Source organism: Lithobates pipiens, unplaced genomic scaffold (assembly GCF_037356315.1).
Source record: "Lithobates pipiens isolate NorthernLeopardFrog02 unplaced genomic scaffold, aLitPip1_a1.2 Scaffold_3, whole genome shotgun sequence".
In the NCBI taxonomy this organism is placed as follows: Eukaryota; Metazoa; Chordata; class Amphibia; order Anura; family Ranidae; genus Lithobates; species Lithobates pipiens.
Window position 1 is genome coordinate 59,904,267 of NW_027507790.1, and position 13,709 is coordinate 59,917,975.

At 54.6% G+C, this 13,709-nt stretch overlaps 1 protein-coding gene across 1 annotated transcript in view; it reads right to left on the bottom strand.

Annotated features, from left to right (window-relative positions):
• Positions 1 to 12,426, bottom strand: part of NOC4L (nucleolar complex associated 4 homolog) — a gene marked incomplete in the record, with an annotated part of 52,354 nt that extends 39,928 nt beyond the window's left edge. Inside the window, 1 exon segment of the mRNA XM_077461743.1 lies at positions 12,242 to 12,426. Within this exon segment, the coding sequence (XP_077317869.1) occupies positions 12,242 to 12,388 (147 nt within the window).
• Between the last annotated feature and the right edge of the window lie 1,283 nt (positions 12,427 to 13,709).

Genomic DNA, 13,709 nt, shown 5'->3' on the forward strand with positions numbered 1-13,709 from the left:
GTAGCACACACACACAGTGCCTGCTCATAGCGTACACACACACAGTGCCTGCTCATAGCGTACACACACACAGTGCCTGCTCATAGCGTACACACACACAGTGCCTGCTCATAGCGTACACACACACAGTGCCTGCTCATAGCGTACACACACCACAGTGCCTGCTCATAGCGTACACACACACACACACAGTGCCTGCTCATAGCGTACACACACACACACACACAGTGCCTGCTCATAGCGTACACACACACACACACAGTGCCTGCTCATAGCGTACACACACACACAGTGCCTGCTCATAGCGTACACACACACAGTGCCTGCTCATAGCGTACACACACACAGTGCCTGCTCATAGTGTGTATGTACACAGTGTCTGCTCATAGTGTGTACACACACACACAGTGCCTGCTCATAGTGTGTATGTACACAGTGTCTGCTCATAGTGTGTACACACAGTGCCTGCTCATAGTGTGTACACACACACAGTGCCTGCTCATAGCGTACACACACAGTGCCTGCTCATAGTGTACACACACAGTGCCTGCTCATAGTGTGTACACACACACACAGTGCCTGCTCATAGCGTACACACACAGTGCCTGCTCATAGTGTGTACACACACACACAGTGCCTGCTCATAGCGCACACACACACACAGTGCCTGCTCATAGCGTACACACACACACAGTGCCTGCTCATAGCGTACACACACACACAGTGCCTGCTCATAGCGTACACACACACACAGTGCCTGCTCATAGCGTACACACACACACAGTGCCTGCTCATAGCGTACACACACACACAGTGCCTGCTCATAGCGTACACACACACACAGTGCCTGCTCATAGCGTACACACACACACAGTGCCTGCTCATAGCGTACACACACACACAGTGCCTGCTCATAGCGTACACACACACACAGTGCCTGCTCATAGCGTACACACACACACAGTGCCTGCTCATAGCGTACACACACACACAGTGCCTGCTCATAGCGTACACACACACACAGTGCCTGCTCATAGCGCACACACACACACAGTGCCTGCTCATAGCGCACACACACACACAGTGCCTGCTCATAGCGTACACACACACAGTGCCTGCTCATAGCGTACACACACACAGTGCCTGCTCATAGCGTACACACACACAGTGCCTGCTCATAGCGTACACACACACAGTGCCTGCTCATAGCGTACACACACACAGTGCCTGCTCATAGCGTACACACACACAGTGCCTGCTCATAGCGTACACACACACAGTGCCTGCTCATAGCGTACACACACACAGTGCCTGCTCATAGCGTACACACACACACAGTGCCTGCTCATAGCGTACACACACACACAGTGCCTGCTCATAGCGTACACACACACACAGTGCCTGCTCATAGCGCACACACACACACAGTGCCTGCTCATAGCGCACACACACACACAGTGCCTGCTCATAGCGTACACACACACAGTGCCTGCTCATAGCGTACACACACACAGTGCCTGCTCATAGCGTACACACACACAGTGCCTGCTCATAGCGTACACACACACAGTGCCTGCTCATAGCGTACACACACACAGTGCCTGCTCATAGCGTACACACACACAGTGCCTGCTCATAGCGTACACACACACAGTGCCTGCTCATAGCGTACACACACACAGTGCCTGCTCATAGCGTACACACACACACAGTGCCTGCTCATAGCGTACACACACACACAGTGCCTGCTCATAGCGTACACACACACACAGTGCCTGCTCATAGCGTACACACACACAGTGCCTGCTCATAGCGTACACACACACACAGTGCCTGCTCATAGTGTGTATGTACACAGTGTCTGCTCATAGTGTGTACACACACACACTGTGCCTGCTCATAGCGTGTACAAGCGCGGTGCCTGCTCATAGCGTGTACACACACGGTGCCTGCTCATAGCGTGTACACACACACACACACTGTGCCTGCTCATAGCGTGTACAAGCGCGGTGCCTGCTCATAGCGTGTACACACACAGTGCCTGCTCATAGCGTGTACACACACACGGTGCCTGCTCATAGCGTGTACACACACACACACGGTGCCTGCTCATAGCGTGTACACACACACACACACGGTGCCTGCTCATAGCGTGTACACACACACACGGTGCCTGCTCATAGCGTGTACACACACACACACACACACACACGGTGCCTGCTCATAGCGTGTACACACACACACACACACACGGTGCCTGCTCATAGCGTGTACACACACACACACGGTGCCTGCTCATAGCGTGTACACACACACACGGTGCCTGCTCATAGCGTGTACACACACACACGGTGCCTGCTCATAGCGTGTACACACACACACACACACGGTGCCTGCTCATAGCGTGTACACACACACACACGGTGCCTGCTCATAGCGTGTACACACACACACACGGTGCCTGCTCATAGCGTGTACACACACAAGGTGCCTGCTCATAGCGTGTACACACACACACGGTGCCTGCTCATAGCGTGTACACACACACACGGTGCCTGCTCATAGCGTGTACACACACACACACACACGGTGCCTGCTCATAGCGTGTACACACACACACACGGTGCCTGCTCATAGCGTGTACACACACACACACACACGGTGCCTGCTCATAGCGTGTACACACACACACACGGTGCCTGCTCATAGCGTGTACACACACACACACGGTGCCTGCTCATAGCGTGTACACACACACACGGTGCCTGCTCATAGCGTGTACACACACACACACGGTGCCTGCTCATAGCGTGTACACACACACACGGTGCCTGCTCATAGCGTGTACACACACACGGTGCCTGCTCATAGCGTGTACACACACACACACACACACGGTGCCTGCTCATAGCGTGTACACACACACACACACACGGTGCCTGCTCATAGCGTGTACACACACACACACACACGGTGCCTGCTCATAGCGTGTACACACACACACACACACGGTGCCTGCTCATAGCGTGTACACACACACACACACACGGTGCCTGCTCATAGCGTGTACACACACACACACACACGGTGCCTGCTCATAGCGTGTACACACACACACACACACGGTACCTGCTCATAGCGTGTACACACACACACACACGGTGCCTGCTCATAGCGTGTACACACACACACACACGGTGCCTGCTCATAGCGTGTACACACACACACACGGTGCCTGCTCATAGCGTGTACACACACACACACACACACGGTGCCTGCTCATAGCGTGTACACACACACACACACACGGTGCCTGCTCATAGCGTGTACACACACACACACACACGGTGCCTGCTCATAGCGTGTACACACACACACACACACGGTGCCTGCTCATAGCGTGTACACACACACGGTGCCTGCTCATAGCGTGTACACACACACACACACGGTGCCTGCTCATAGCGTGTACACACACACACACGGTGCCTGCTCATAGCGTGTACACACACACACACACGGTGCCTGCTCATAGCGTGTACACACACACACACACACACACACACACACACACGGTGCCTGCTCATAGCGTGTACACACACACACACACGGTACCTGCTCATAGCGTGTACACACACACACGGTGCCTGCTCATAGCGTGTACACACACACACGGTGCCTGCTCATAGCGTGTACACACACACACGGTGCCTGCTCATAGCGTGTACACACACACACGGTGCCTGCTCATAGCGTGTACACACACACACGGTGCCTGCTCATAGCGTGTACACACACACACACACGGTGCCTGCTCATAGCGTGTACACACACACACACGGTGCCTGCTCATAGCGTGTACACACACACACACGGTGCCTGCTCATAGCGTGTACACACACACACAAGGTGCCTGCTCATAGCGTGTACACACACACACGGTGCCTGCTCATAGCGTGTACACACACACACACACGGTGCCTGCTCATAGCGTGTACACACACACACACGGTGCCTGCTCATAGCGTGTACACACACACACACACGGTGCCTGCTCATAGCGTGTACAAGCGCGGTGCCTGCTCATAGCGTGTACACACACGGTGCCTGCTCATAGCGTGTACACACACACACACACGGTGCCTGCTCATAGCGTGTACACACACACACACGGTGCCTGCTCATAGCGTGTACACACACACACACACGGTGCCTGCTCATAGCGTGTACACACACACACACACGGTGCCTGCTCATAGCGTGTACACACACACACACACACACGGTGCCTGCTCATAGCGTGTACACACACACACACACACACGGTGCCTGCTCATAGCGTGTACACACACACACGGTGCCTGCTCATAGCGTGTACACACACACACACACGGTGCCTGCTCATAGCGTGTACACACACACACACGGTGCCTGCTCATAGCGTGTACACACACACACGGTGCCTGCTCATAGCGTGTACACACACACACACACGGTGCCTGCTCATAGCGTGTACACACACACACGGTGCCTGCTCATAGCGTGTACACACACACACACGGTGCCTGCTCATAGCGTGTACACACACACACGGTGCCTGCTCATAGCGTGTACACACACACACGGTGCCTGCTCATAGCGTGTACACACACACACACGGTGCCTGCTCATAGCGTGTACACACACACACACGGTGCCTGCTCATAGCGTGTACACACACACACACGGTGCCTGCTCATAGCGTGTACACACACACACACGGTGCCTGCTCATAGCGTGTACACACACACACACGGTGCCTGCTCATAGCGTGTACACACACACACACGGTGCCTGCTCATAGCGTGTACACACACACACGGTGCCTGCTCATAGCGTGTACACACACACACACACGGTGCCTGCTCATAGCGTGTACACACACACACGGTGCCTGCTCATAGCGTGTACACACACACACACACACACACGGTGCCTGCTCATAGCGTGTACACACACACACACGGTGCCTGCTCATAGCGTGTACACACACACGGTGCCTGCTCATAGCGTGTACACACACACACACACGGTGCCTGCTCATAGCGTGTACACACACACACACGGTGCCTGCTCATAGCGTGTACACACACACACACGGTGCCTGCTCATAGCGTGTACACACACACACACACGGTGCCTGCTCATAGCGTGTACACACACACACACACGGTGCCTGCTCATAGCGTGTACACACACACACACACGGTGCCTGCTCATAGCGTGTACACACACACACACACGGTGCCTGCTCATAGCGTGTACACACACACACACACGGTGCCTGCTCATAGCGTGTACACACACACACACACGGTGCCTGCTCATAGCGTGTACACACACACACACACGGTGCCTGCTCATAGCGTGTACACACACACACACACGGTGCCTGCTCATAGCGTGTACACACACACACACGGTGCCTGCTCATAGCGTGTACACACACACACACACACGGTGCCTGCTCATAGCGTGTACACACACACACACACACGGTGCCTGCTCATAGCGTGTACACACACACGGTGCCTGCTCATAGCGTGTACACACACACACACACACACAGTGCCTGCTCATAGCGTGTACACACACACACACGGTGCCTGCTCATAGCGTGTACACACACACGGTGCCTGCTCATAGCGTGTACACACACACACATGGTGCCTGCTCATAGCGTGTACACACACACACACACACGGTACCTGCTCATAGCGTGTACACACACACACGGTGCCTGCTCATAGCGTGTACACACACACACGGTGCCTGCTCATAGCGTGTACACACACACACGGTGCCTGCTCATAGCGTGTACACACACACACACGGTGCCTGCTCATAGCGTGTACACACACACACACGGTGCCTGCTCATAGCGTGTACACACACACACACGGTGCCTGCTCATAGCGTGTACACACACACACACACGGTGCCTGCTCATAGCGTGTACACACACACGGTGCCTGCTCATAGCGTGTACACACACACGGTGCCTGCTCATAGCGTGTACACACACACGGTGCCTGCTCATAGCGTGTACACACACACACACGGTGCCTGCTCATAGCGTGTACACACACACACACGGTGCCTGCTCATAGCGTGTACACACACACACGGTGCCTGCTCATAGCGTGTACACACACACACACGGTGCCTGCTCATAGCGTGTACACACACACACACGGTGCCTGCTCATAGCGTGTACACACACACACACGGTGCCTGCTCATAGCGTGTACACACACACGGTGCCTGCTCATAGCGTGTACACACACACGGTGCCTGCTCATAGCGTGTACACACACACGGTGCCTGCTCATAGCGTGTACAAGCGCGGTGCCTGCTCATAGCGTGTACAAGCGCGGTGCCTGCTCATAGCGTGTACACACACGGTGCCTGCTCATAGCGTGTACACACACACACACACGGTGCCTGCTCATAGCGTGTACACACACACACACGGTGCCTGCTCATAGCGTGTACACACACACACACACGGTGCCTGCTCATAGCGTGTACACACACACACACACGGTGCCTGCTCATAGCGTGTACACACACACACACACACGGTGCCTGCTCATAGCGTGTACACACACACACACACACACACACACACACACACACACACACACGGTGCCTGCTCATAGCGTGTACACACACACACACGGTGCCTGCTCATAGCGTGTACACACACACACACACACACACGGTGCCTGCTCATAGCGTGTACACACACACACACGGTGCCTGCTCATAGCGTGTACACACACACACACACACACACACACACACACACACGGTGCCTGCTCATAGCGTGTACACACACACACACGGTGCCTGCTCATAGCGTGTACACACACACACACACACACACACACGGTGCCTGCTCATAGCGTGTACACACACGGTGCCTGCTCATAGCGTGTACACACACACACACACACACACGGTGCCTGCTCATAGCGTGTACACACACACACACACACGGTGCCTGCTCATAGCGTGTACACACACACACACACACGGTGCCTGCTCATAGCGTGTACACACACACACGGTGCCTGCTCATAGCGTGTACACACACACACACACACACGGTGCCTGCTCATAGCGTGTACACACACACACACACACGGTGCCTGCTCATAGCGTGTACACACACACACACACACGGTGCCTGCTCATAGCGTGTACACACACACACACACACGGTGCCTGCTCATAGCGTGTACACACACACACACACACGGTGCCTGCTCATAGCGTGTACACACACACACACACACGGTGCCTGCTCATAGCGTGTACACACACACACACACGGTGCCTGCTCATAGCGTGTACACACACACACACACGGTGCCTGCTCATAGCGTGTACACACACACACACGGTGCCTGCTCATAGCGTGTACACACACACACACGGTGCCTGCTCATAGCGTGTACACACACACACACGGTGCCTGCTCATAGCGTGTACACACACACACACGGTGCCTGCTCATAGCGTGTACACACACACACACGGTGCCTGCTCATAGCGTGTACACACACACACACGGTGCCTGCTCATAGCGTGTACACACACACACACGGTGCCTGCTCATAGCGTGTACACACACGGTGCCTGCTCATAGCGTGTACACACACGGTGCCTGCTCATAGCGTGTACACACACGGTGCCTGCTCATAGCGTGTACACACACGGTGCCTGCTCATAGCGTGTACACACACGGTGCCTGCTCATAGCGTGTACACACACGGTGCCTGCTCATAGCGTGTACACACACGGTGCCTGCTCATAGCGTGTACACACACGGTGCCTGCTCATAGCGTGTACACACACGGTGCCTGCTCATAGCGTGTACACACACGGTGCCTGCTCATAGCGTGTACACACACACGGTGCCTGCTCATAGCGTGTACACACACACGGTGCCTGCTCATAGCGTGTACACACACACACACACACACGGTGCCTGCTCATAGCGTGTACACACACACGCGGTGCCTGCTCATCAGCGTGCGCGCGCGGTGCCTGCTCATCAGCGCGCGCGCGGTGCCTGCTCATCAGCGCGCGCGCGCGGTGCCTGCTCATCAGCGCGCGGTGCCTGCTCATCAGCGCGCGCGCGCGGTGCCTGCTCATCAGCGCGCGCGCGCGCGGTGCCTGCTCATCAGCGCGCGCGCGCGCGGTGCCTGCTCATCAGCGCGCGCGCGCGCGCGGTGCCTGCTCATCAGCGCGCGCGCGCGCGGTGCCTGCTCATCAGCGCGCGCGCGCGGTGCCTGCTCATCAGCGCGCGCGCGCGCGGTGCCTGCTCATCAGCGCGCGCGCGCGCGGTGCCTGCTCATCAGCGCGCGCGCGCGCGGTGCCTGCTCATCAGCGCGCGCGCGCGCGGTGCCTGCTCATCAGCGCGCACGCGCGCGGTGCCTGCTCATCAGCGCGCGCGCGGTGCCTGCTCATCAGCGCGCACGCGCGCGGTGCCTGCTCATAAGCGCGCACGCGCGCGGTGCCTGCTCATAAGCGCGCACGCGCGCGGTGCCTGCTCATAAGCGCGCACGCGCGCGGTGCCTGCTCATAAGCGCGCACGCGCGCGGTGCCTGCTCATAAGCGCGCACGCGCGCGGTGCCTGCTCATAAGCGTGCACGCGCGCGGTGCCTGCTCATAAGCGTGTACACACACACACACGGTGCCTGCTCATAGCGTGTACACACACACACAGTGCCTGCTCATAGCGTACACACACACACAGTGCCTGCTCATAGCGTACACACACACAGTGCCTGCTCATAGCGTACACACACACACACAGTGCCTGCTCATAGCGTACACACACACACACAGTGCCTGCTCATAGCGTACACACACACACACACACAGTGCCTGCTCATAGCGTACACACACACACACACACAGTGCCTGCTCATAGCGTACACACACACAGTGCCTGCTCATAGCGTACACACACACAGTGCCTGCTCATAGCGTACACACACACAGTGCCTGCTCATAGCGTACACACACACAGTGCCTGCTCATAGCGTACACACACACAGTGCCTGCTCATAGCGTACACACACACAGTGCCTGCTCATAGCGTACACACACACACACACACACACACACAGTGCCTGCTCATAGCGTACACACACACACACAGTGCCTGCTCATAGCGTACACACACACACACACACACAGTGCCTGCTCATAGCGTACACACACACACAGTGCCTGCTCATAGCGTACACACACACAGTGCCTGCTCATAGCGTACACACACACAGTGCCTGCTCATAGTGTGTATGTACACAGTGTCTGCTCATAGTGTGTACACACACACACAGTGCCTGCTCATAGTGTGTATGTACACAGTGTCTGCTCATAGTGTGTACACACAGTGCCTGCTCATAGTGTGTACACACACACACACACACAGTGCCTGCTCATAGCGTACACACACAGTGCCTGCTCATAGTGTGTACACACACACACAGTGCCTGCTCATAGCGTACACACACAGTGCCTGCTCATAGTGTGTACACACACACACAGTGCCTGCTCATAGCGCACACACACACACAGTGCCTGCTCATAGCGTACACACACACACAGTGCCTGCTCATAGCGTACACACACACACAGTGCCTGCTCATAGCGTACACACACACACAGTGCCTGCTCATAGCGTACACACACACACAGTGCCTGCTCATAGCGTACACACACACACAGTGCCTGCTCATAGCGTACACACACACACAGTGCCTGCTCATAGCGTACACACACACACAGTGCCTGCTCATAGCGTACACACACACACAGTGCCTGCTCATAGCGTACACACACACACAGTGCCTGCTCATAGCGTACACACACACACAGTGCCTGCTCATAGCGTACACACACACACACAGTGCCTGCTCATAGCGTACACACACACACAGTGCCTGCTCATAGCGTACACACACACACAGTGCCTGCTCATAGCGTACACACACACACAGTGCCTGCTCATAGCGTACACACAGTGCCTGCTCATAGCGTACACACACACACAGTGCCTGCTCATAGCGTACACACACACACAGTGCCTGCTCATAGCGTACACACACACACAGTGCCTGCTCATAGCGTACACACACACACAGTGCCTGCTCATAGCGTACACACACACACAGTGCCTGCTCATAGCGTACACACACACACAGTGCCTGCTCATAGCGCACACACACACACAGTGCCTGCTCATAGCGTACACACACACAGTGCCTGCTCATAGCGTACACACACACAGTGCCTGCTCATAGCGTACACACACACAGTGCCTGCTCATAGCGTACACACACACAGTGCCTGCTCATAGCGTACACACACACAGTGCCTGCTCATAGCGTACACACACACAGTGCCTGCTCATAGCGTACACACACACAGTGCCTGCTCATAGCGTACACACACACAGTGCCTGCTCATAGCGTACACACACACAGTGCCTGCTCATAGCGTACACACACACACAGTGCCTGCTCATAGCGTACACACACACACAGTGCCTGCTCATAGCGTACACACACACACAGTGCCTGCTCATAGCGTACACACACACACAGTGCCTGCTCATAGCGTACACACACACACAGTGCCTGCTCATAGCGTACACACACACAGTGCCTGCTCATAGCGTACACACACACAGTGCCTGCTCATAGTGTGTATGTACACAGTGTCTGCTCATAGTGTGTACACACACACACAGTGCCTGCTCATAGTGTGTATGTACACAGTGTCTGCTCATAGTGTGTACACACAGTGCCTGCTCATAGTGTGTACACACACACACAGTGCCTGCTCATAGCGTACACACACAGTGCCTGCTCATAGTGTGTACACACACACACAGTGCCTGCTCATAGCGTACACACACAGTGCCTGCTCATAGCGTACACACACAGTGCCTGCTCATAGTGTGTACACACACACACAGTGCCTGCTCATAGCGCGCACACACACAGTGCCTGCTCATAGCGCGCACACACACACACAGTGCCTGCTCATAGCGCGCACACACACACACAGTGCCTGCTCATAGCGCGCACACACACACACAGTGCCTGCTCATAGCGCGCACACACACAGTGCCTGCTCATAGCGCGCACACACACACACAGTGCCTGCTCATAGCGCGCACACACACACACAGTGCCTGCTCATAGCGCGCACACACACACACAGTGCCTGCTCATAGCGCGCACACACACACACACACACAGTGCCTGCTCATAGCGCGCACACACACACACACACAGTGCCCGCTCATAGCGTACACACACAGTGCCCGCTCATAGCGTACACACACAGTGCCCGCTCATAGCGTACACACACAGTGCCCGCTCATAGCGTACACACACAGTGCCCGCTCATAGCGTACACACACAGTGCCCGCTCATAGCGTACACACACAGTGCCCGCTCATAGCGTACACACACAGTGCCCGCTCATAGCGTACACACACAGTGCCCGCTCATAGCGTACACACACAGTGCCCGCTCATAGTGTGTACACACGCACACAGTGCCCGCTCATAGTGTGTACACACGCACACAGTGCCCGCTCATAGTGTGTACACACGCACACAGTGCCCGCTTATAGTGTGTACACACGCACACAGTGCCCGCTCATAGTGTGTACACACGCACACAGTGCCCGCTCATAGTGTGTACACACGCACACAGTGCCCGCTCATAGTGTGTACACACGCACACAGTGCCCGCTCATAGTGTGTACACACACACACAGTGCCCGCTCATAGTGTGTACGCACACACACAGTGCCCGCTCATAGTGTGTACGCACACACAGTGCCCGCTCATAGTGTGTACACACACACACAGTGCCCGCTCATAGTGTGTACACACACAGTGCCCGCTCATAGTGTGTACACACACACGCAGTGCCCGCTCATAGTGTGTACACACACGCAGTGCCCGCTCATGGTGTACACACACGCAGTGCCCGCTCATGGTGTACACACACGCAGTGCCCGCTCATGGTGTACACACACGCAGTGCCCGCTCATGGTGTACACACACGCAGTGCCCGCTCATAGCGTACACACGCAGTGCCAGTCAGGTTGGAGATTGTATCCATCATGCAGAGACAGCAACAACACGTGTCATGTTATCCCTCACCTCTAAATATTCCAAGATATCGAATACAGAATTAGCATTAGCCCGGCTCTCCAGAACCGACTCGAGCTTCGACTCCAGGTCCTTCCTTGCCGACTCCCCGTCCGCTCCCCGAGCTCTTTTAGCACGCTTCCCCATGCGGGCTGCCATTTTCCTGTCTGCTCACGTGTGAGGAAGAGAGGCCGACAGGTTTTTCCAGTGCGCATGGGCGCCCAGCAGCACCAACTCCTACCCCATCTAGTGGTGAAAGAAGAAGTTGCAGTATTCTTTTCTAGATTGAACTCGTAGTGAGAGAACAATAGGGCGAAGTGGCGGTGCTGTGTTCATGCACCAGTTTATTTGCATTTTGGCTTACTGTGGTCTTTACCTCAAAGTCATTTTTTCATGATTTGTATTGCATTCTTACATTGGTGCAGCTTGGCACAGTGTATGTATGTATATTTCATATCTGTGGGACTGAGGGTTGCCGCCCTTTGTTCAAGGTGCACACCAATTTTTCTTTACAGTATAAACTATATATATTTTTTTTTCAATTAAATAACATTTTTAATCAAATGAAGTTAATCTTGTGAGGTCATGAGGAAAGAACAAATAGAGAATCCATTTGTCTAATGGAAGCATGAGCTTTTAGGTACACTCTAATGACTCTATGTCCAGGAAAAGTAGAGATTTTTCTGGATGCTTAGTAGCAGGGCACAATGATAGTATAACAGTGTCCTCATTGAGATGAATCTCTGAAACCACCTTTAGAAGAAAGAAAGGTCTTGGGAAAAGTGCAACCTTGTCTTTCTGAAGTATAAGAAAAGGCTCTTTACAGGGTAGGGTTGCCAGTTCAGAGACATGTCTAACAGATGTGACGGCTACCAGTAGATAGGAAGGGAAGAAACTCTAGACAGCCGCACTCCGGATGGAATCTGTAGTAGCTTGTGCCTTTATTTTTCAAGTAAAAATTATTTCACACGATGACATGTGACGGCTACCAAAAAGGCTACCGTCAGGTCCAGATCTGAACTTGGAACCTCTTCAATGTCTGGCTGTAGATATTGCTGTGCCACTTGAGATGCTGGCCAGCTCCCTCCCTGATTCCTTGGACAGCCTTACCTTGTTTCTTGCTTCTGGTGAACTTTAAACTCTTTGCTCCTTCCATTAACTTTATGATTTAACCCATGTCTCTGCACTTCATGTTTGCCAGAATATTGTGCTCTCTCCAGCTGATAGTATTTCCACTTGTTACCAACCTTTGGCTTGTTTTTCGACTATGCTTCTTCTTGATCCCAACTTGCAATCATTTGTTACCAACTTTTTGCTTGTTTACTGACTACTATGCTTCTGCTTGATCCTTACCTGCTACATCAGTTTCTGGACCCCAGGTTACTCACCTCCTGGTGGGGCAATCCTGAGGACCGCAACCTGGCACTAGCATGCAATGACAACCATCTCCTACATCAGGAACTCTGGTGAAGACCGGTTA